General features: G+C 42.6%; 1 protein-coding gene across 1 annotated transcript; it reads right to left on the bottom strand.

Moving 5' to 3' along the window:
* Positions 1–5324: 5324 nt before the first annotated feature.
* Positions 5325–23334, bottom strand: LOC119659712 (SLIT and NTRK-like protein 1). The gene is made up of 2 exons (XM_038067966.1): positions 22915–23334; positions 5325–6782 (listed from the first exon to the last, which is right to left on the bottom strand). The coding sequence occupies exons 1-2, from the start codon at positions 22915–22917 to the stop codon at positions 5595–5597; spliced, it is 1191 nt and encodes a 396-aa protein (XP_037923894.1). The 5' UTR covers positions 22918–23334; the 3' UTR covers positions 5325–5594.
* Positions 23335–26213: the final 2879 nt, after the last annotated feature.

Below are 26213 nucleotides of genomic sequence, written 5' to 3'. Positions count from 1 at the left end.
ATCACCTCTCGTTATATGGTGACTGTAGGAGTGGGCAACGGAAAAGGTAATGGAGCCAGTGTTTTTATTGGACAGTTAATTAGCAAGCTGACAGTTAAAAGTTGTGCCTCCTTTCGTGGTACATCATTTTCTCGGATACCTTTTCAGATTATCCATCATCATCATCAACAACCCAACAGCCGGTATCCGGTCTAGGCCTGCCTTAAGAAGGAACTCCAGACACTCCAGTTTTGCGCCGAGGTCCACCAATTCGATATCCCTAAAAACTGTCTGGCGTCCTAACCTACGCCATCGCTCCATCTCAGCAGAGTCTGCCTCGTCTTCTTTTTCTACCATAGATATTGCCCTTACAGACTTTCCGGGCTGGATCATTCTCATCCATACGGCCCACCGTAACCTATTGAACCGGATTTTATCCACAATGTTACGGTCATGGTATCGCTCATAGCTTTCGTCGTTATGTAGGCTACGGAATCGTCCATCCTCATGTAGGGGGGCAAAAATTCCTCGAAGGATTCTTCTCTCAAACGCGGCTACGAGTTCGCAGTTCGTTTTGCTAACAATCCAAGTCTCCGAGGAATACATAAGGACTGGCAAGATCATAGTCTTGTACAGTAAGAGCTTTGACCCTATGGTGAGACGTTTCGAGCGGAACAGTCTTTGTAAGCTGAAATATGCTCTGTTGACTGCCAACAAGCATGCGCGGGGGTTCATCATCGTAGTTGTTATCGGTTGTGATTTTCGACCCTAGATAGGAGAAATTTTCAACGGTCTCAAAGTTGTAGTCTCCTATCTTCATTGTTTTCCTTTGACCAGTACGATTCGATGTTGTCCGTTCTTTTGGATTTGGCGCTGACGTTGGCACCATGCACTTCGTCTTGTCTTCATTAAAGTGTGGCCCAAGATCTCGCGCCGCATGCTCGATCTGGATGAAGGTAGACTGTACATCTCGGGTGGTTCTTCCCATGATATCGATATCGTCAGCGTAGACCAGTAGATGGACGTCAAAAGGATGGTGCCTCCCGCATTTACATCAGCATCGCGAATCATTTTCTCCAGGGCCAGGTTGAAGAGGACACATGAAAGGGCATCCACTTGCCTTAGACGGTTATTGATGTTGAATGGTCTCTAGAGTGATCCTGCTGCTTTTATCTGGCCTCGCACATTGGTCAGAGTCAGTATTATCAATTTCGTTGGGATACCGAATTCTCTGTGTGTACAGTTTTACTCTGGCTATGCTGTCATAGGCGGCATTAAAGTCGATGAAAAGATGGCCATATTCCAGCAGTTTTTCCTTCGCTTGCCGCAGAGAGAAAATCTGATATAGATGGTACTCAGCAACGTGATACCTCTATTATTGCTGCACTGAGTGATATCTCTCTTTTTATGTATGAGACAGATCAGGCATTGATTCGCTGTCCCATACTTTGAGCGTCAGTTGATGAACCACTTGGTGTAATTGGTTGCCTTCATATTTAACCATTTCCATCGGCTCCTGACGATTTATGATTGTTAAGTCGATGAATTGCACAGACTGTTTCTTCTATACTTGGTGGTGGCAGTATTTGTCCGTCTTCAGTTGGCGGGACCTCCAACTCACCGATGTTTTGATTGTTCAGTAGTTCATCAAAGTACTCAACTCATCGCTCCAATATGCCTATTCTGTCGGAAATCAGATTTCCCTCTTTGTCTCGGCAGGATGAGCATCGAGGTGTATAAGACTTCATCCTGCTGACTTGTTGGTTGGCCTGGTGCGGTTGCTCCCTGTACTTTTCGAGTTCACAGACCTGTTGGTTCTCCCAGGCTTCCCTTTTCCGTCTGTGAAGTCGCTTCTCCGCTCGACGAAGTTCGTGATAAGTCTCTGCGCGTACCCGCGTCCTTTGAGAATGCAACATTACTCCTTACTTATTCTTCCGTTCTATTGCTAGTTTACATTCATCGGCAAACCAGCCGTTCCAACTCTTTTTGCGGCTGGGGCCAAGTATCTTTGTGGCCGTATTTATGATAACGTTGTTCAGGCGATTGTGAAGATCATTTGTTGATGCTTCATCTCCAAGTCCTCTGTTGACTGCAGTTATTGCGGCATCTATTTCGCTCTTATAGGTGTCGCAGAGGGCTGTATTATGGATGGCTTCAGTGTTCACTCTCAACTGATTGTCAGAGGGGATTCTAGGTGGTGTTGTTATTCGAGCTTGGAGCACCATGCCAACGTGATAGTGATCCGAGTCCATATTGGCCCCCCTATATGTTCTGACATTCATCAAGGCTGAGAGGTGGCGGCGTTCGATGAGTACGTGGTCAATTTGGTTGAAAGTGGTCCCATTTGGAAAGGTCCACGTTTGTTTGTGGACTGCTTTCCGCGCAAACCAACAACCATTTCGTGTGACACTGCTAATTGAATAATCCGCAGTTCGTTATCATTTGTATTTTGATGTAAGCTATGGGAGCCGACGTATGGCCTGACTTCGGGCTCGTTCCCTACTTGGCTGTTAAAATTCCCAAGTCTAATTTTGATATCATATCTGCGGCAGGCTTCGAGGGTTCGTTCTACTGCCTCGTAGAAGGTATCCTTCTCCGACCGTACAGTCTCCTTTGTAGGGGCGTGAACGTTTATGAAGCTTATATTTTTGAATTTGCCTCGCAAGCGCATAGTGCATAGGCGTTCGCTTATGTTTTCGAAGCCGATAACAGCAGGTTTCATTTTTTGACTGACTAAGAAATCTACCGGAAGCTGAGTGGTTAGAGCACAAGGTGATCATACTTAAGGTCGCGGTTCAAATCTCACTGGTGGCAGTGGGATTTGTATCGTGATTTGACGTCGGATACCAGTCGACTCAACTGTGAATGAGTACCTGAGTGAAGTCAGGGTAATAATCTCGGGCGAGCGCAATGGTGACCACATTGTTTCCTACAGTGTACTGTAGTGTACCGTTACGGTCTTGAATGAAGTGCTCTAACACACTTCAAGGCCCTGATCCAATATGGATTGTTGCGCCAACTATTATTATTATTATTATACGTCAGCCATCTTAGAAAAGAGAATTACATTGCGTAGCATAACCCGAAATGGAGTTGTCACTCTTTTCTGATGTGTGATCGTCAACAGACATGAAGGCTTTCCCACCGCGAATTTCACGACACAGGCAGACATGGATCGACGAAAGCTTGGGGCTTCTGAAGAATAGTTGCGGTCACTGCCCCCATGGCCAACTCCCATATATTAGCACGATGGAGTCATTGGCACGGAGCAGTCTCTTGCCCATTAATCTATTTGAGGATAGATGATATGGTCCATTGAACCATCCATGTCCTTCTGCCAAGAGGGTATGAAAAATATCGCAGATAACGTGGGAAAAAAACTATCGGAGACAGGATGCAACTCTGCCGGACTCGGCTTTTGAATTTTTCTGAGATTTTACCATGATGTGTCTCTCTAATAATAACTATTTATTTTTCCGGAGTATTCCTCCTGTGTAGAGCATTCCAGGTACACTCGCTGTTCATGCTATCGAAAGCTTTCTCGGAGAGCGAAACGAACTGTGATCTAAACTGCGTAAGGTATTCTACAATGATTCAAAGGATTCAGAGCCCCCTTAACTACCCCATTCCTTGTCGATCCAACTTCTGAGGTATTCCATGATGCATTCCAGGATAACTCTGCCTAATATCTTCACGAGAGCGCAATGGTTGCACCCAAGATGGGTGCATTTTTCGGAATCATGACGATCGAGCCCTTCCACTAATTGAAAAAGATCTCAGATTTTCAGGTTTAACGAAAGAATGTAATAAAGAAGACCGTCAAAGACGACAGCTGTACTCAATTTGAGTGCATTAATTGCACAGATAATTTCACTTCTATTTGAAGGAGGAGTACCTAACAGCATTTTTCGGTGGCTTGGCATATCATCCTTAAGAGAAGGCAACTTCACCGGACATTATGTGATTCAGGATCGAGGTGAAATGGCCCTTCAACTTCTTCAGCTGCTCATCATCACAGATGAGACGCCTACCCTTAACGTCCCTCACAGGACCATCGAAAGGCTTTGCCTACGTCGTTGCTATTGTCCCTACAGTGCACTTTTCGTACTTTGTCAGAGCGGGTTCCTGCGGTCATCCCCAGCACATGTCCACGGTTATGCTTCTTTCCAACCTGGCAAGTTAGGGACTATTGTTCTAAACTATTCCACTGTGTCCTCCGTCAAGCAGTCTACTCGAAGCAGACCTGTCGTCGAACACAAGCTCCCTGGAATACAAGTTAAGAGCTCTGTGAGTTGGAATTTCCTTGCTTGTCGTAAGAAGCGACAAGAAGAGATAGAAATTTCTGGGCTAACAACCTACAAATTTTTAAATTTTACTGCTAGCGATAGGAACTGACTTCAGGGCTACGACCTTTTATTATCGAAACGTACTATGATTGGTTTTTATAATGCATGCACGTTCTTCGAAAACAACAGCGAGGGTTTTCAGCATGTAAAGTGGTGGGACTTTGGAGAAGACTCCTCTCCCTCTTGCAGCAATGTGCTTCTGCACTCTAGAGAGCCAAGCAAAATTGAGATTCAAGTCAACAGTTGTACAATGATATGCACCAACAAGCAATTACACGCAATTCAGGAGAGGTTTCCTATGGGGAAGCACGGTCTTGGCGACTGTAATGAGAATGATCGAACGTGTATGGATTTCTGCAACTTTCGCCTCGTCATTGAAGGCACATTGTTCGACCACAAAGCTTGCCATAAGGTCAGTTGCGTTTTAACTGGCCGACATCGTACGAACAATCAAATTGACCATTCAACTCAGCTGTGAATGAATGCCTGGGTCAAGTCAAGGTTATAATCATCGGCAAGCGGAATGCTGATCACATTGCTTCCTACAGTGTACTGTTGTACGCCGTAACGGCCTTGGATGAAGTGCTCCAACACGCTTAAAGGCCCTGATCAAGCGGCATCAAAAATGCTCTTTTATTGGGTACTGTGCAGGTTGTCGGCCAAGTCCCGAAGGGAACGTCATACGATCTGAATCACTGCGGAATTGTGGAAACGGAACGTTGGTCTGGCTTGTCAATATCCTACGGAGTCCGCCAGAGTTGCATATTGTCACGATATTATTTCTTCTTATTATCTGTAATATTCTTCATGCTGCCTCGTCCGGAGGTCGTAGAGGAGTTCAATGGATGATTACATATTTCCTCAAACACCTCGACTGTGCTGATGACATCTGCTTACTCTTTCACCTTTTGTCAAATGTAGTGGTCTCTAGATAAAAGTGGGCACCTAAATTAAAAAAAAAAATAAGGTGGACTTTGATAATCAGACAACTCACAAAAGTTTTTAATACAATTATTTTTATTAAATTATGAAAACGATATTGATTAAAAAATGTGTTAATGATAATTGTTTGCTTTTTTTGAATATATAAAATTGCCTTAATCGATAAAGTTAACTTAAATCACAGTTTTTTCTTCGTTTTCGCAAATTTTTTGTCTAAACAATATTGTAGCTGTTTTGTTTATAAATTTAGTTTTCCTAGTCTAAATACTTAATTACAAAATGTCTGCAATTGGATAAAGCTAGTTATTTGCATGATGAAATTAGATTCTAGACATGAACTTCAGGACACTCTTCGTCTTTTATTGTTGTGTAATGGACCTTTTTGGAGACATTATCCAAAACGGGCGTCATAACGTGCTTGATCTTTTCTCGGCTCATATAAGCAAGGACCACAAGCAATGCGAGCAAGATGAAGCTGAGAACAATGAGTAGGAAAACTAAAATTGCGGTGTGGGTGGCACTTGCTACTTCTTCCACTGTTGGAAGCGCCTTTACGTCACATACGGGGGCTTCCAGGTCAATTATCCGGTCGTTGCTCTGCGAGCACATTAGAGATTCCTTATTTCGAACTGTTACCAGCGTATGGAGAAGCCATTTTTGGAAAGGCACAATATTGCAATCGCAAACAAATGGATTCAGACCGAAATCTACGACGAGTAGGTCAGTCCGACCGGGCCGCCTTTCTAGCGCATCCAGTAAGGCCATATCTTTTACCTTGACGTTATCGAACTTATTCCGTTCAAAATCCAAAAATCTCAGATTTTTCATACAAGTCACGTTAAAATTGATTTCCTTTAAAAGATTGTCACCCAAATGAAGGTCACGCAAACTAGGAAGGTCACAAAACACCTTCCTGTCCTGAAAATGTGAAATTTCGTTTTGCTCTAAATGCAGTTTCTGCAACTTCGTTAAATTACTGTTCATGAAGATATCATGCAAATCTTCACTCAGTTCAGCTGAAGTATTATCTGCAAATGCATTCGTTAAATGCAACGATTCCAAGTTGATGAAATTAGAGAAAACCCGTGGGTGATGATGATTCACTTCATCGTCATCTCTGGATATGCTCAAGTTATTGTGATTCAAAATCAGCCTGCGGACATTCTGCACGTGATGATAGGATTTCCCTCTTATCTCACGTATATGATTATTGCTCATGTCTACTATTGTAAGCGTACTATAGTCGTTGATCGATCCAAACACGTTCCATGGTAACTCGGGGATGAAATTGCCAGTGAAAATTAAAACTTGTGTTTCCTCAGGCATAAACTCTAAAACGCTCGTGTCTCGGAATCCTGTATTTGTGCAGTTCACGACGTACTGTTTGTGTCCTTCGTAGTCAACTTCACCGCAAGAACATTTGTTTTGAAATTTCGGTCCACAACTTCCATCTGGTGAGGCTCCAAAAACACAAGAGTATATTAGCAGCAACCATAGTCCTGGGTAGAACAATTTCTGAAAATGGAAAAAAGGAATAATTATTCATTTATTCATTATGATTTGAAGTAACGGCAAACTAGGAAAGAGTTCTTACGTCTACAAGGTACCCGTGTTTACTTTCCTCCAGTGCATTAATTTGCAAAGCTCTTTCGTTTTTAGAGAAAAAACAGTATATCATCACCTCCTTTCTAGGGAAGGATACCCAGAACGTAAAACTAGTGAAGACGTGAGAAAGAGGAAACTTACGGCGCAGGGTCGTCAACATCCCTCAACGCAATGCCCCGGTGGTGAACAACTTGGCCACCGTGGCATCTAATGCTACAAGTATTTGAGATTTTGAAAAGGAAGTGTTCAAGCGAAGATAAAACGGAGGGATGGTCAATGAATGTCAAATGTGACGGACTATTTAAAAGTAGTAATCCGGTTAGAACTCATGGAGAACAGAGCCCTGAAACAGAGGAGTTACCCTTCACATAGCTTGGTGCAAATATAGTTGAGCTGTCTGAGTTCATTCTGGACAAGCACAACGTGCACCAAGCCATAAAAAATGTGGTGAGAGCTATTAGAGTGCTCTACAACAAATCGCAGCAGAAGGAACGAAATTCCAAAGGCAAGTCGAAATATGTTGCCCCAACGGTGTCACAGGCGATCCAAGTGACACCTAATCGTATTGCAATCAACCTGTCACCAAACAAGAGAGTACGGGAAAAAGATGTGGATCCTCTGGGAAATCAGCAGGCGCCTAAGAGGAAAAAGGCCATACAAATAGTTCCGAAAAACGGAACTAAAAGCAAAGAGAAAGCAGGTCCCCTAAGTGCGAGCTTCGGCAATCGAATCGGCAAAATCCAAGCGGAATGAAAGGTTAATAAAAAGGAGAAGAAAAAGGCGAAAGTGCGAATTCGCCAAGAAGCAATTGTGATCTCCAGCAATGGAAGCTTATCCTACGTGGAGATACTGAAAAAGGTCAAAGCTGACCTCGACCTAAAAGATCTAGGCGGAAATGTCAACAAAATTTGAAGGATCCAGAAGGGTGACCGCATCTTTGAGTTGAAAAAAAAAACAGCTTCAGGAAAACTGATGGCTTCCAAACTCAGGTTAAGAACTTGTGGAGAATGTCACAGGACGGACCCAAAAACATAAGGTCAATATATAGTGCAAGGATCTCGATGAAGTGACATCCAAAGGAGAAATTTTCACAGCCTTGATGGAACAGTTCAAGTTGGAGAACTTGCCAGTTGGATATAATTCTGGCCAACGAAGGTTATGTAAACACCTTTCAGAAAAGGCGGTCTGCCTCAATCGTAGACCTAACTTTTGTCAGCGTTGTACTGGCACGTGGTATGTCCTGGTGCGTCAGCAAGGACTACACCCATAGCGGAGTGGAGTAACCAGACAGAAGACCATCATGCCCGAAACCAAGAAAGATGTCAGGCTGGTCTGCTAAAACTCTGGATGAGCAGACCTTCATCGAGGTGTGGTTAGACCAACCTAATAAAGCAGGCGCCTCTCCGGAAAGAGCTGTCCATGTGGCCCAATGCATCGCCAAAGCGTATAACGCGTCCATGCCTAGGAGGTGCTCATTCCTCAGTAGAAGACCAAACTACTAGTGGAATACTGAACTGGCCAGCCTTCGATCAGCCTGTCACCGAACCAGATCAACCATTGATGCCATCAAAATGTTTACTGGCTTGGCCGAAGATGCAATCAACGGAAAGGGTACTACCAAATATTGCGCGGTGGTGACCCTGGATGTGAGAAATGCGTTTAATTCGGCCAATTGGAACCTAACGCGGGAATCTCTGACGAAGATTGATATTCCCGCTTATCTTGCAGCTATTATCAACAGCTATTTACAGGAACGGAGGCTTTGGTATGACACTGATGATGGACCCCAGGAGTACGTTGTCTCTGCGGGTGGCCTACAGAGCTCCGTACTGGGTCATCATGTACGCCGACGATATAGCGCTGGTTGTGACCGCAAAGCACCTCGAAGATACTGCGTTATAGTCATGCGAAGCGATCAGTGCTGTTAAGGGTTCTAAGGGAAGGAAAAAGCGGAAGCGGTCCTCATCACCAAACGCCGTAAAAAAAATTTTGCCCGTATTAAAATTGGGAATCATATCATCACTACTAAGCCTGCCATCAAATACTTGGGAGTGATGATAGACGAGAAGCTTAGCTATAAGCAACACGTGCAGTATGCTTATGACAAAGCATCCACTGCAAGTGTGGCCCTGGCAAAGATGATGCTGAACATGGGAGGGCCACGGCATGCTTCCAGGTTGCTTATAGCTAGGGTAGTGGGTTCGATCCTGCTCTATGCAGCTCCAGTTTGGGGAAAGCCATTGCAGGTTACATTTAAGCTAAAAATGTCATCATCTCTAGAATGATGCCCATTGACATCTTGGCAGATGAGATGACGAATATATACAATGCGAAGTCTATCTCTCCTTTATCGCAAACGAAGAACGCCGAAAGGGAGAGATCTCTAAATAGATGGCAAGAGCGTTGGGGACGCTCGCGAAAGGATCGGTGGATACACAGACTCATCCCTGCCATCGAGGAGTGCTTGGAGAGACGGCACAGTGAGATTAATTATAAACTTACCCAGTTTCTTACGAGGTATGGAGGATATCGCCAGCACCTGTTCAGGTTTAAACTAGATATTTCACCCGATTGTCCAAACTGCAATGGAGTCCCAGAGGATCCAGAGCATGTATTCTTCCACTGTCCAAAATTTGTGGAGGAAAAAGAGAACCTAGAGGAGACTCTAAGAGAGGTACTCGTACCAAAAAATCTCATGTGAAGAATGTTAGTATGTCAGAAAGACTGGGATGCGATCAACTCCATGGTCGCATCTATCCAGAGCAAACTGCGAAAGGCAGGGGAGACTAGAAAAGCGCAGTTACGTACGCCGCGTAGAGACGAAAGAGGACCAAGCTAAAATGAGCTGACTCCGCCTCCTGATGTAACACCGTATGTTGGTTCCACTGGGTTTGGGAGGAGTCGGGGGTGGTTCTAGTGGGTAAGAATCCCACATACTTGCGTGTCCAGGCCAGTGTCTTTTGAAGATTTCCAAGCGAAACCACAAGTCTGCGAAGAACTTGAAATCTAACAGCAGACAGACAGATGCCTCTGTACTAAAGAATTGGAATGCTCCTAGGTTTGAGCAGGTTTTAGCATTCGCATTTGAAAAGAAGATTCACTGACACAACACTCTGCTTGACGTTAAGGACGATTAAGTAGACGGGGTAGGATGATTGGTTCATAAATAGTAAACACGAGCCACATTCCTAGATAAAGAACGGGCTTTAAGCAATGCATATGTAAGATACAATGGAATAAGGAGGTTATCTAGAAAACTTTAATAATTATAGGTTTGAAAAGGTGTCTCACTCATTGGATAGCATTTATGCTACGGACCAGGATACTTATGGAATAGTCAGCAAAGAAACGCCCCAAGCTGGAGCCACTCCTCGATACTGTCATCATCTAGTTATTAGTAGATGAAATCTTAACTAAAGTATGCAGGGGCACTCCAATTGTGAGAATCTGGCTGCTGGACACTCAAGTTATGTGGATACAGCAATATCCTGGAACTATTGCTTAGAGAACTCAGAACCACTCCAACTGACAATAATACATGAGCTTTGTCAAGTCTTGACTTGCTGGCACTGATGGAGGGAACAAGTGGTTCCCGAAATATCGGTATTTGCCACACTAACGAATTTCCCGAAATATCGGTTTTTATCCACACTAACGAAAAAGAAACAACAAGTTTTTTATTATTCCAGACTCATTTCATCTTTATTTGTTCCAAAGAAGCTTCTTGTCTAGAATAACTTCCAGATATTTCACTTGTTGGGAGAGGTGAAGGGTTGTACCCCTCCCCACCAGAAGGTAGTTTTATTTGGATTTACTGATGACTGGAGCATCAACTGTCAATTAATCAACGGTGCGTTGTATATTTTTTCACACCGTTCCAAGATCTCGACCAACAGCCAGCACAGCTACGTCATTCCCATAAGCTTGAATATGTATTGGCAAATTTTGCAGTTCGCATAGTAGTGAGTCGATCAGCATACTCCACAGAAGTGACGATAGCATATCTCCTTGAAGGCAACCTTCCCCCTTCTGTTCTTAGGTAGCGATCAACATCCACTTCAGCATACAGCAATCTCTGCGTTAGCATAACGTAGATCCACTTCCATTAACACCATGCTCTCTGGTGGCATCACAGAGATTTTGGAAGGGCACACACTCAAACGTCCCTTCAATTTTCACGAACACCCTCATCGCATACTCGCCTTCCAGAGTTGCGTCCTCTATCTTTGAAACGAAAAAATGAAGAGCAGATTCACAGGACTTTCCACGCTGGTAAGCACGTTGGTTTTCATTAAGTGGGTGCGACCTTAGCGCCTTCTCGCGAATGTGAACCTCTCCAGACATTTCAACGAAAATGATGTTAAGCTGATTTGTCTGAAGTTCTTTCGATTTGAATAGTCATTTTTCCCAGGATTAGGTATGAAGACTACCTTCACCTTATGCCAAGAGGAAGGCACGTAACCCAGAGCAAGACATCCTCGAAAAATATTTCTCAGAATTTGCTCTAAGTGCTCTATACCCTCCTTTAGCATCGCTGGGTAGATGTTATCCATACCAGGTGCTTTAAAGTTTTCAAATGATAATATAGCAGTTCTCGCCTTTTCATTTGTAACCTCGCTCTCGCAGTGCCCCAATTCGCCTTGCAACACCTTCGTGTTGAATGGTTTGCAGGATCCGCCAATTATCTTCCTCCTGTCTGTACAGGCTCAACTCTGGAGTTCGTGAAAGTGCCATCTGAATTTCTAAGGGAGTCCAACTTGGCCGACTCATCCTTATTAAGGACTCTACACAGCTTGGAAGCCTCACTTTCACCTTTCAGTTCCTCACGGTATGCTCTAAAGGAATGTCGTTTCGAACATTTTACGAGCCTGTTGTATTCACGCTGTGAGTTCCCGAAGTTTAGCCAGTTTTCATCCTTATTGCTTTTGCAAGCACGATCTAGAAGTCGTCTGGTTGGATATAGGACAAGCCTCTTCAAAGCACTCTGAAAGTATGCGATTCAGAGTTTCCAATTGTTCTTCTATCGCTAAAGGAGTCCTTAGTCACCTAGGGAGATCCACTTTGTCGCCAAGAAGTCCATTGAACTTTAACCAATCCTGCCATGCTTACTGGCAATGCAATTTGTCTTCAATCGTCAGGACCTCCACTTCGCCAATATTCTGGTTAACCATTGGTCCAATATATCTGTACGAACGGAAATCAAATTTCGCGATTTTTATGCGCAGGATAATTATAGAGTTCAACTGGTGGGGTTCGAGTTCATAGATTTATGGGTATTCCCAGACTTCCTTCGTCTGTCTAGGGAATCATTTCTCTGCTTAGTAGAGTTTGCAATAAGTGTCTACCCACGCCCACGTCCTTTAAGGATGCTGCATTCCCCAGTATGTCATTCTTTTGCTTCATTGCTATCGATTTGGTCCTAGGTCAACGGTGATCACAGTCTATGTTGGTCGTCATATGACTTATGCAAGCTATAAATGTCGATGTATCCTGTTGAAAGCATTGAAAACAGTTTCCTTGTTAAAACATCCAAGAGTGGTTTTTGCGTCATACCTAAGGCAGGTTGCGGGGGTTTGTTTTTTGTTTGACTAGGAACCGGTTGCCTAGCATATTTTTTGTAACGCGGCTATATTAGCCTTATTGAGAATCCTATTTCTTTGTCAAATCGGTATTGGAAATTTTTAGCTGTTTATGATTTCTTATCTCCCAGTATTCGCTCTGCTAGACTTTAAAAGAAGTGGTAACCATAGATCCAACTAAAATAAAAAATGCTCGCATCCAGATTAATAGGCTTATTCTATACAAGACAGTAATCGAACTGAATGGAATTGTGTTCTTTACAAAACCGCAAAAACTGCCATTCCTTCTTCGAGTACGATCGATTGTTAAATTTTTTTTATATATAATACTATATTATTTACCTTGTACACTAAAGGCCATCGATTTTAAATAAATTGAAAACATCAATTATCAGAAGCTGACTACCAATAGGCTGTTGCCAATTAAAAAGAACTGCATCTGGTACACCTATCGCAATCATGATAGATAACTATACACAACAAAATTGAAATATGTCGTGATATCAAGAAGATAATGAAAAAGTGAGGGACATTTGGCCACTGTACAGTTTAAGTAATTGAAATTGTTGGTTGTGAAGTTTTTGTGAATAAAGAAACCTAATAACCTAAAAAAACGATTAAACTTTAAATTAGAAAATAGATTAAAAATATGGAAATCTACCTAGTATCGCCCCGCCACGAAGCATCTCTTGATTCTAACAAGTTAAGATTCTACACCAAGCTAAGCTACAGTCTTTGAGTCTAGCGGTTGCTGTTGTCATATAAAATCATAGAACTCAGAACAGGTAGGGCAACCGAGAATCCTTGTGAAAAGATACAGCATTTCAATCAATTTCGCCAAAGATAGTTCTAACCCCGATTGAAAAAAGTAAGAATACAGGCTAAAACTAAGAAACTGTTAAGCACCCACCCCCTCGTATTGTAATTTAATGTAAACTATTCAAATAGACTGAATGCTGAATAATGAATATCCTTGTGAATGGGGATAGGAGATTCTTTTCCTAATAATCATTGGACAAAAGCTACGAGCTCTTCTTGTAAGTTCGCAACAGGCTCGATGCTTTGAACTTGAGTGGAGACTCCCACGTTCTAGCCTACAACTTTCTCAGCCAGTCGTATTTGTACCAGTCAAATTCCTATTTAATAAGCCCATTGTAAAGAGTCGCCTATGCAAGCCCTGCGTGGTTCATAGGCTATTGTGAATCTGCTCCAGGGGCAAAAGTTGCGCAGATTCTTCATTGAAAAAACCTTTCTCAGTCATCTTAATCTAGTGTGTGAAAAGGCCTTCCACTTGTACACAAAATGCAGGGCGTTTCCTCTTTATGACATTGACTACATATGGCCGAGTGCACTGCTACAATTTTTCCATGTGATAGTTTAAAAAGCAGTCTCCCGTTCTTAAGGTACAATTAAAATGCCCTCCTAGAGGTCTCGAGTTCTTTCACATAGATTTCCTGCTACCGTAAACAATTCAACACTCTCCATTCTGTAACCCATTGCAACTTCACCCTTCAGAGTAGACTTGACAGCGGTGTGGTCCCTCCATTAGGCGAGCTCAAGTGCCCTGACACCCACATCAGGAGTGTTCCGCTTAGTCGGCAGCAGCAGCAACTTGTGGCAGCTTCGCAATAATTGGTATAAGTGTTGGTATTTAGTGCTGATAACACTGCTTAACTAGATAGATAGATAGAGTCGAATGGCATGACCCCGACATATTTTGTCGAGATAGTTTTCTGCTTCATAGAAGGTGGCATATATCTTCACTTAGAATATACCCAACTAGTCTGTCGATGAAGGTTTTTAAGTTTGCACTCCCAAAAGACTTGTGTCTATTTGTCGAACATTCTCCTCTTCTGGAAAACATAACAGAGTTTGTCTTCTTAAAGACAAATCTGAAAACCATATCATCAGCGGGTATCAAAGCAGCCTGATGTTTGCCTAAGGATTTCTAGGTCGACGCATAACCGTACAATAGATCGTCTTTCCAAGTGCCAATCCTATCAGGCCTACATGTGTCATTAGTTGCTTGCTGATTTGCCTCCAAATGAATGGGTTGTGGATTTATGTAGCTTAGAGTAGCACAGATATCGTGGTTCTCATGACTCCAGCAATATTTAGGCAATTGAACCTTTGGACCTGTGCTAGCAGCATAGTGCTTTTAAAGTGGAACGACGGGCGAAAAAAGACATGAAAGGGCATCGATACAAGAACATTGTTGTCGAGTTGTCCAGGCTTGGAAAACCCGCTGGCAGCAATGTATTGACACACAAAGATGCAATTTTTAAGGATATTAAGTTACTATAATAAAAGTGTCAATAAATTTCTTGATCTGAAATCACTTCCAAAACTTTTACAATACACCCTGATTGGGCAACTACCCGTAGTTTGGAAGAGGTTTCCTAAAGGTGGCATTGTCATCATGATCTGAAAACATCTTGCTCGGGCATGTGGTAGGGAAGCAAGGTGTTGGTCGGTTGGTAATAATATGGATTTATAGATTTCTGAAACTTCAACCGCCTCGTAGTTGGCGGCACAAGGACAGTTGGGTTTCGATTAATGGGGCCCAATATGGCTGCCATCTAGCCCAAAGTGCAGATTCTTTAAACAACATGCTCGAACATATTGTTGCCTTTTTCTCTGATAAAGGGGCAGTTGTCGGCCCTAGACGTCACCGGTCTTATTGACTGCAGAAATGTTCATCCGAGCCAATGATTGTGAATAGCCTCTTGATATTGTTTGGGGAGACAAAAGAAATTTCTCCATTGCGTTGGCTAGGGAAGTAGAAGCTGACACAAACTATAGAGATTTTTCCACGATATACCGAATCAAGAAAGAGTTTCGAAATGATCATAAGTCATTCGATAAACCTGCGATAGATGTTATTCGTGATGTTGAGACGGAAAAAACATTTAAATCCAAACCTTAATCTTATAATATCTACATCTGATATCAACTATCACGGATGATATGGCAAGCATAATGTCAGGGTGATGTGAATAGAATATACTCTCTTTATTAGGTTACGTGCATTAAAGCTGGCAACCTAACGATCTCTCTGCCAAACCTTGCTTCCACTTATCCTAATCCTGGCAGTTCCAAACTTCCATCAGCTTATGCCTAGATCGTTTTATTAGGGTACTCTTATTCGGCACAATCTCGAACGTGGAACTTGTTCGCCGTACAGACTAAGGAAGCGTTTATGTCATTGTAGTAGAACCCAATATCCAAGGAGTGGGTCGCCCCAGCGCAACAAGCATGACACGGAACAGCAGAGGAAAAATGAAGACTTTTCAGAACATCCTTGGGGGAAGCTGGGTTACCAGAAACAATGATGATGATGAAAATATCCACTTTCAAGTGATATTGACATTCAAAGTCTTGAATTTGCAAAGAAGCGACAATTTTGACCTATTATAACTTTGTTGGTAATAGTGCGATTTCGACATGCTCTATGTTATAGCCTACATTATTGCTGGTTGTAGTGCTAGGATGAACTTAACGGGGGTTTTGCAGCCAATTACTAAAAATTATAGATATATACTATTATTAACTTTATCTGAAAGGATATCGGTATGAAGGGTATTTCGGAGCTTAGGCACTATATAGTGGCAGCCCCTTCATTTATTTCAGATTTTTCGGCTGAGTAGTTTCTAAGAATGGGTTCGCTAATCATTTTCAACCCCCACACTCAAAGCATTTCCAACGACTTCGGAAAGTACTAAGCGAGACCTTTTATTTGATAGCCCACATGACTATATTTGGTGAAAAAAAATGAACACCCCCCTTTTGCATGTACAGGGACCACCGACCCCCCCCCCCCCCCTTAAATTCAATTTAAAAGGATATAACTCACCGGATGCGTTAGCATTCACAGTTCTCAACTTTTTACAAAATTTGCTGTCAATCACTATAACCATCCCCGAGCAAAATGCGTGTGGTAGACAGATAGTAATCCGATTTTAAAATGCATCATTGTGCATTGTAACACTACCAGTTTCTGGCTATGAGTCTGTATATGAGGCGGAGGAGAGGCAAAGCCTCTGGACACTTACATCCTAGTGGTCAATTGTACTCTATTCGCGACCGACATTCCCTTTTAATTCATGAAGATGCGGGAAACATTAACTTAGTGGGGTTTGTGATAACACATCACATTTGAAAAAAACGATATTACCAATTAATATTACAAACATACATCTTTGATCAACCTAATCGTACATTTTATGTTATATCAGCAACATCACATATTACATTAGTACATGTGATGTTATATCACCAACATCACATATTCTCATGATAGTCCCTGCGTTTATCATATTTTTAATGTAAAATGTACCGCAGCGTCAACTAGAAAATGATTTCTCTATAGAAGAAAAAAAAACGACTTTTCTAGAGAAGAAAAAGAAAGAAAGATTTCGGAATACTATTGTAAGATATTTCCATATGCAAAGAACATGGAATTATGATTTCTATGAAACGAATAATTGCCTCAATTTGTGTAATGTACTTCTGTACTAAGGACGGTGTGGTGTATCGATCGCATTACAATGTTATTTGATGATGTGTTGCAATGTGATATCACCCCGGCACCGGTTCTGTTAAACACTTATCACTTATAAATATTTATATTTTCTATTGCTTTGCTAAGCATTATGCGGAGAATTCATTGCCCATGGTTGAACAGCCAATATAGGGCATAATGTTGAATAGATGCCGCAATAACCGCGGCTTACAGAACCCTGAAGATGAAGTATCGACAAATGATCTTCAAAACTACCCGAAGAGCGTTAGTACGGCCACAAACGTTCGACTGGGGTTGAGTGGGCACGCCCAGAGATTTAATACGAACTCTACCCAGTGGATGAGTGATTTCACAAACAGAAAAGGGAATCTCGAAAAAACGAGCAGATCTGTCAACTCGAAAAGTACAGGGAGCAACAGCACTAGGTACGGAATTTTACCAATCGGTAAAGGATCAACCCATATACACTTTGATAACCAATTTTCCAAGACAACCGTATGGACATATTCCACCGATGGGTTGATGACAATCCGAATCTGTGAGTTAGAAGTCCCCCTAACTGGCCGCCACTAAGAATGGAAGAAACAATCTGTTCAGTTCCTCGGGTTAAGCATCATAAGTAGCTAGGAACCAATAGAATTACAGCCCAACAAGTTAAATATGGAGCCGTTCGATCTCTTTAACTTTTTTTCAAGGTTTGCAAAGAGGCATTATCTGTCATCCGTACATAAAAAGTCGGATGTCACGCAGTGCAGCAATTATGGAAGTATCTTGCTGCATCAGATAGCCCCATACATACAGGACACCATGGGCTCATGACAAATAGGCTTTCCCCAGGCAAATCAACAATAGATCACATTTTCTCTCTGCAGCAGTCGATGGAAAAACTGTTAAAATATGGCCCTCAGTTGCACCATGCTTCGTCGACTTTATTGCAGCATAGCATAACCAAGACTGTATTCGGTCATGAGAAAATTCAGTACGCCAGTAAAATGAATAAGGCCGACTAGGTTGACCCTGATCAATATGCGAGGTCAGATAAAAACAAGAAGATCACTCTCGAAGGCTTTCACCAACAACATTGTTTTAAGATAAAAGAATGTCATGCCATGCAATCTTTTTGATTTGCCTAAAAGGCGGATTTTTGACACTGATGTAAATGCGAGAAGTACCATTCTCCTCAATTCCACTCAATTGCTGCAAAAGCCAATATGTACAAATTGCCTCCGTCGAGATCGACCACGCGAGGCGACATCTAGGGTAACACACAATAGATGCTTTTTCAGAATACAAAAACTGTTCCGCCCGAAAAGTGCCACCACGGGGTCAAAACTCTTACTTTACACGATAATGATCTTGGCAGTCCTCACGTATTCCTTGGAAACCTGGATTCTTAGCAAGAAAAATTGCGAACTCTTGGCCGCGTTCGAAAGAAGAATCGCCCGAGGAATTTTGAGTCCTCTACAGGAGGATGGACGATTCCGTAACCTATTTGACGACGAAATTTATGAGTGATAGCACGACCGCCTGGTTCTGGATAAAATTCGGCTCAATGAGTTGCAGGTCTCTTTATCCGTGAAGTGATGAGGATGAGCTAAACGGAAAGGTCTATAAGAGAATATATATGATAGAAAAAGAACACCATTTTTCCAGACCATAGTCAGCTAAGGGAATGGGGAGTCACAACACTAACGAATATGCAAGCGATAGTCGGTATTCGCATTTATACTAGGAAGAATAGTATGATGTATTGAATCGTATTACTAGTACTGTGTTCAAAAAGTAAGGTAAGAAACCTTTTCGTTATAGTTGGCATTTTAATTGGATCAGTTGAAACAAAAGATCATTTAAGGTCCAGAAGAGTCTAATCTCGTTTGGTACTAAAAATAACCAATTTCTTCGAAAAAGAGCGTCGCACACAATATAGATTCCCTAAGTGCCTTATTTACCTGACGTAGATCTGTGTGACCTATGCCTACTTCGTAAACTCAAAAGACCGCTCCGAGAATACCGCTTTGAATTTATTGAAAAAAATCGATATAAATCGCTGTCCGCTTTGAAGGCCATATCGGGAAACTGTTTTTTAGAGGAACAGCAGAAACATTGGCATAAGTGCATTGGATCGCACTGAGATTATTTTGAAGGGGATGGATAAATAAAGGCTTTAGTGATGCTTGTGATCGGCACAAACATTTCAAGCCATTACATACTACACGAGTATTTATTGCTCGTAATAGTTGAATCCCGGTTTAGCCACAATTGCCATAGATTTGAAAAATTTGGTGTAAATCGTGCCACTTTTAACAATGATGTACTAGGTCACATTTGTTTTCAGTTTGGATATCATATGGGTGATATTTTCAAATCAAGACCATCAGATACTACAAACTAGTTCGCAACTGCACCCTTAGGGACATGAATCACAAAAAGACATGCAAATATTTTTTTACGTGAAAAGTTCATAAAACGGTCTTGGTTACTAAGTAAGCTTTTTGTTGAAAAATCCAATCGGACCTGTCAAATCGTTCTATTTGCGACTCTTTTGACCATATAATATAATATGATGCTCAAGGCAAGGATACCTGAATTCAATCTATCACGGCTGAATGAACAAAGATTGGTTCTTTCCTCTAATGTAAAGTATCTGGGTGTAATCCTGGATCCAAAGCTAACTTGGAGATTGAACATAGAACTGAGGGTTAAGAAGGCCTGTATATCTTCTATGCCTGCAAGAGAACCTTTACTAAGAAATGGGGTCTACGGCCGAGGATGGTTCACTGGATGTACACCGCTGTAGTGCGTCCGATCCTAACGTACGGCTCTATTGTATAGTGGCAGGAGGAAAAAATACAATAGGATGAAGCTTAATAGGATTCAAAGAACCGCGTTTGCAGGTGCTACTGGGGCTCTGCAGTCCTGCCCGACAGATGTTCTCAATGTACTGCTACATCTCCCCACTAGACCTCCACATTAAATACATTGCAGCGTGCAGTGCCGTCAGACTACGTGAGTCCGAATGCTGGGCAGCGAAGTCCTACGGCAACAGCAACATCCTAGACGAAGTACCTCGGGAAATCTGGGCATTCCTCATGGACTATGGCACACGCAAGCTGAACTTCACGAGAAATTTTGCTGTGGACTTTCCAACCAGGGCAAAGTGGAAGACTGGCGGCATGTTGCAAGGTTATAACTCAGTATTCTTTACCGACGGATCAACGATGGCCTGTGGAGTCGGCCCGGGGGTTTTCTCGAATACACACAGTGCACCCAAGTCGTATGGTCTCCCAGGTTTCGTCAGTGTATTCCAGGCGGAAGTACTAACGATATTGGAAGTCTGTTGATGGCTGGAGCGAGATGCGAGCCCCAAGTGTAACATAGCCATTCTGACCGACAGCCAAGCGGCCATCAAGGCCTTGTACTCAGCGACGACATCTTCCAGTGGGGCAGTGCAGAGACGCACTGAACCGTCTGGGCGGCACAAGGTCACCCTCCTCTGGTTTGCCGGGCACAGGAACATAGAGAGGAATGATTGGGCTGATGGATTAGCCAGGTCTGCTGCAAATACAGTCGGTGTTCCGCTGGCGGGTGTCGGGGGCTGAGTCTACTCGCACTACCTAGCAGCCGGGGGTCTAAGACGGCTAAGGCTTACGAGCATAGCATAGAATAGCGCGATCACGAGAGCTCTTGTGCCAGACGCGTGCAAATGTATTACGGCGGTCTGCACAGGGCACTGGCCCATAGGGGACCATACCACTAGGCCGGGCATACCCTACAATTGGCATTGCCGAAGCTGCGGAGATGGAAGGGAAATTGCCCAGCTCTAGCTAGAGTCAGGCTACGGACACTGGGTAAACCATTTTTTGGGGACCTCAGAGAGATTTCTAGCTGCAGGGTGGGTGAGCTGCTTTCTTTCGTGAATGCTACGGGCTGGCTCTGAAGATCCGAGCCGGCTAGACTCTGCCTCCCTGCTCGCGTAACAGCAGTCACGGTGTTAGGAGTTTGTGGCATTAAAACTCCGCACCAAAACGCTAATTGGGCTCCTCGGAGCGGCCACTGATACGTACCTACCTACCATGATGCTCAATGCTTCACTCTGGACCATCTACAATGATAACCTCATTTATCCGATAAATGCTAACACCATCCTTAAAGCATTTACTCGTATACATTCTGTGGGAAGAATATTTTATCTTGCTTTCTCACACAGAACATTTACATCCCTTGGGATCCGCCTCTTACCAAAATCAGGAGAAGCCGCGAGTGCATGTTATAGGTTCTGTCCGCGTAACACTTCAGAGTTATCGCATTTTTTTGCAAAGTGCTAAGCTCCAACTTCTAAAACGTAGATAAGTTCGAATAAATCACGGGTTAATGATCGCAGGCAAGGTAATGAACCTGGCACTTACAGGAGCTCAAAGAAATGGTCGAACATTTTCAATCGGGAGTGTAGTATCTTCTCATTCTCTATCCACATTTCGGAAGTTCCTCACATAAAAACGCTGATATTGCTGAAAAATAAATCTTTTTTGTTGCTTGATCACTGATCTTATATGCCGGGGCCGCATACCGCAAAGCTCTCTCTTCCCGGCTTCTCGTGCGACTATGTATCTTTCTGCATACAGACGCACATATTGATCTATAGATTTTTGCGGTTGACTCGTTTTGTAGCTTTTAGCATGCATGTCACACACGTCTGGAAATCATGCGCGTATATAAATGGAAAATGAATTGAATTTTTAATTAACACCTGTATGATGTCATTGTATAAATACACCTAAACGATGACCCACGCCGTATCGCGTTACATTCCTTCGCTAATATTTTACTGCGACACGAGATAAAGACCTTCCCCTGCGTCTTCATATCTTCATTACAATATCTTCATGTAGGCACATATCCATTGCCGTTGGCAGTTGAACAAAAGTTTTAGTCTTTCCGGTTTTCATATTTGTTTGCATTTCTCGAGCCATAGATAAATAAAATTCTTGTTTCTTTCGGCTCGTTCAGGCACCATCGACACAGGTGAGAAGTTGCCATGAAAGTCGCATTATTTTTGTTTATAAAAGACCAACAACTATGTAGATACAGCTCTTGATTATTCCAAATATGTATGTCATATGTGTACATATGCAGAGACGTATGTCGCCGATACATAGGCTCCCAGCTCACATGGAGAGGAGCCATCGCAATTACTGCCTCCCACACGCATTTTCCGATATATCGGTTTCTCGCTACTGAATGGAAGATACTTTCTACAGATTGTCACAGCGCCAGCGGTGGTAAGATATTGGATGGGGTCCTAGCCGAGAGCTACGGCTCCTACAGACTCCGGCCTATCGTTCTGGACTGGATTTTTGCGCTACACTTTGATGTGGAGCCAATGTTTAATTCATATTTATTAGATATCATCTATAAATTAGAATCTAGATAAGCGTGGTTGAATATGGAACCGTCGAGACGGTGCAGTTTATTCAGATTCTCTTAAGACTATACAAATTGCCTGATGGTTCTGTTTGTTACCGAAACTCCGCAATGGGGCTAAAGTTTACCCTGAATGTTTACAGTCGTGCTAATGTTCAAGTACGCACGTTTCTCAGAACGGTAAGTTCATTTGAATACCTGGCTTTACCGTAAAGATAATAAAACCAACACGACTTGAGCATTAAATTACAACCAGTGAACTGATGATATACTTTCCGATTAATCCGGTTGAACTTAGTTCCGAGCAAACTTATGGGAAGATTGCAACACTTAACTCCAGAACGGTATTTTCAAAATTTCACAACCTTAAAACAACTTGAAACTGAACTCATATCTTAGGTATGCCTCTCTGAACAGGTACACAATAGAGATAACATTCACGTAGGAAATCTGATTTTCACACACATCTGTTGAACGAATACTAAATTTTCACATATCTCACATTCCGTTATCAACTTACCATTTTCAAAATCGTACGAATCAAATGGAAAATCTGTAAAATTTTCGCATACGCGAACTTTTTTTCCCCGAAAAACGCAAATATCTGAATTGATTTTCGCGAGAGAGAGCGCAAAGCTTCGCGGATCGCGCACCGCGGCTGATCTAGTTTTGAGCTGCTTAAGTAAAGATATTGAAATGCTCGATCTTAATATCCAAGCAACAAGCCGTATAGCTCGCAATCTAACAACGACATAAAGCCGAGAGAAAATCTGCTTTGTATCTGGATCTAAATGATATGCGAACTGAACTAACTAATAAAACACAGGGAAGCAGTCACAAAAGTATCTATAGCCACAGTCATATAGTCAACAAGCATGGAACCGAGAGTGTTCAGACTAGCAGCAGCCTCTAGCCAGACTTGGAACGAAATCGAGAGACCGGTTATCTTGTGCAGTCTCGGAGCAGTCGCGAAGTCGACGAAGATTGAAGGTGTGGAGACCAATTTTAGATGGCGTCACCATACCCGATCTTGGATTGGAGTCAATTTTAAGATATGTGCACATATAAATATTGCGAATATGTACAGAGAGGACGACAGACTTTGTTGAGGGTGGTATTAGAAGCAAGTGGAACATTCAATCAGTGATTCTAGTGGAAAGAGTGATCTTTGCTTAACCTAAGAAGAGATAAGAGATGTTTTTAAACAATCTTTACTTCGCAAATCTGCAATTGCATGACAATTTTCATTATTCTTCAATGATGAATAGTTTGCCACATTAAACCTAACTTTTGAAAGTTTTGCGTACACCAAAGATGCCTTTCTGTCCACCTTTATGTTTTTTTCAAAGTGATGGAAATACTTAAAAAGCATAACCTAGACATCAGTTTGTGAGATGTTTACCTACTACGTTTCCATTCCGTCCCATGCCCGGCGGTGCCAGCGTAAGGCGTTACACCAGGGGGCGATTGTTAATCATCCTGGCTAGACCTCTTCCTTCTGCTTACACTTCTTATAACCGCACTTTCCTGGTCTTCTCCACAACCATCAATTTACCTTGGATAGATTGGATCATGGAGTTGATCGCATCAAAACTTTGGAGCATGCGAGCATTTCATTTCATGCTTTTAAGTTTCGTCCTTCGTCCACAAATCTCGGACAGTAGAAGGTTACGGGCTAGTACTACTTTGCGATTTCATCCTATGTTTGGTACGTGAGAAACTGGGTGAAATTATAGTTGATCCCTCTATGGTTCCTCCGAATCACTCATTGGTAGCAGAAGCCAGTGTGTGCCCACTGGCCCTTTTTTAGCGTTCCTGTTACCATCTACTTCTATATCATTTATTTTTGACATTCTTCGCGCTTGGGTCTTAGGTTAGAGCCCCCAACATAAATTACGACCATTTATATCCTCCAACTCGTATTGGCATGACAAAAGAGCCGATGTCTCAAAATGTGGAATTGTTGCGTCTACTGTATCTCTAAACCTGTACCGTGAGAATTGTAAAATTATTCTCAAAGCACATGATCACAACGCATCATACCTTTCGACCAGTGTAGATGCTTCCATGAGTGGTCATATCTTGCCCAAATACGACGTGATAAGTTGAAGTCCTTATCGACAGTGCTTCGCTAAATGAAGAGCATGGATAACAATTTAGTATCCCAACCCCTTTGATCAGGACGAAAATATACGCATATCATCATCATCATCGCTCATAGATTTCGTCGTTATGTAGGCTACGGAATCGTCCATCCTTATGTCGGGGGCCAAAAATTCTTCGGAGGATTCTTCTCTCGAACGCGGCCAACAGTTCGCAATTCTTCTTGCTAAGAACTCAAGTCTCCAAGAAATACATGAGGACTGGCAAGATCATTGTCTTGTACAGTTAGAGCTTTGACCCTATGGTGAGACGTTTCGAGCGGAACAGTTTTTGTAAGCTGAAATAGGCTCTGTTGGCTGACAACAACCTTTCGTGGATTTCCTCATCGTAGCTGTTATCGGTTGGGATTTTCGACCCTCGATAGGAGAAATTATCAACGGTCTCAAAGTTGTATTCTCCTATCTTTATTCTTCCCGTTTGACCAGTACAGTTGGGTGTTGTTGGCTGATTGGTTTTCGGTGCTGACGTTGCCACCATATACTTTGTCTTGCTTATCTTACCTTTCGGTCCACCTTTATGTTTTTTTTGAAAGTTATGAAAATATTTGAAAAGCATAACCTAGACATCAGTTTGTGAGATGTTCACCTACTACTTTTCCATTCCATTCCATGCCTGACGATGCCAACGTAAGGCATTACACCAGGGGACCATTGTTAATCATCCTAGCTAGATCTCCTCCCTTCTGCTTGCGTTTTTCGTAGCCACACTTTCCTGGTCTTCTCCACTACCATCAATTTACTTTGGATAGATTGTATCATCATGGAGTTAATCGCATCCCTAACTTCCTAGCATGCGATCATTTCACCAAGAGTTGCCTTGAAGTTTCGTCTCCCCTCCACATCTCGGAAGAATACGGCCTCCTACTTCTCCGCGATTCCATGGCACTTTTGATACGTGAGAAACTGGGAGAAGTGATAATTAATCTTTCTATGCTTCCTCCGAATCACTTATTGGTAGGAGTGGCCAATTTATGCCCACTTGCCCTTTTTTGAGTGCTCCTGTTGCTATCTACTTCTAGATGGTTTATTTTTGACATTCTTCACGTTTGGATCTTAAGTTAGCTCTTCCAACATAAATTACGACCATTTATATCCTCCAACTCATATTGGCAATGCGTGGCTTTGACAGTGCCTCAAAATGTAGAAGGGTTAACGAAGTGATAGGGTAGCCCTGTGAGTTGGGTCTTAACGATACACTCAAAGTCTTCGCTGCCTGTCGTAAGAGCTGACCAAAAGAGATAGAAATTTGTGGGGTAACATTTTGGAATTTAGTTGCTACCGAAACACCAACAACATCTCGGATAGAGACTGTCTTCACGGCAAAGGCCTTTGTCTATCGAAATCGGACTATAATTGGTTTTTGGAATGTGCTCACGCTTCTCGACAACGGTCGCAAAGATCTTCGACAGTTCGCTTTCTCAAGCTTGAGCGGAAATTCCAACGATATAAGCTGGACATTCTGGATCTAAGCGAAGTAAGATGGTACTGCTCTCCCTCTTCCATGTCGGTGTCGGATTGCTTCTGACGGCCACCGCAAAGCACGTTCCCTCCTCTCACGCCCTTTAGCCGGTTTCTTATAGACTTTTAACTGCAAGATTTCGATCCAGGTTAAGGAGCACCACAATTGTACAATGCTACTCACCAACAGAGACTTCCG

The sequence above is a fragment of the Hermetia illucens genome, chromosome 6, assembly GCF_905115235.1.
Source record: "Hermetia illucens chromosome 6, iHerIll2.2.curated.20191125, whole genome shotgun sequence".
In the NCBI taxonomy this organism is placed as follows: Eukaryota; Metazoa; Arthropoda; class Insecta; order Diptera; family Stratiomyidae; genus Hermetia; species Hermetia illucens.
This window is presented reverse-complemented; position numbering and strand designations above follow the sequence as displayed.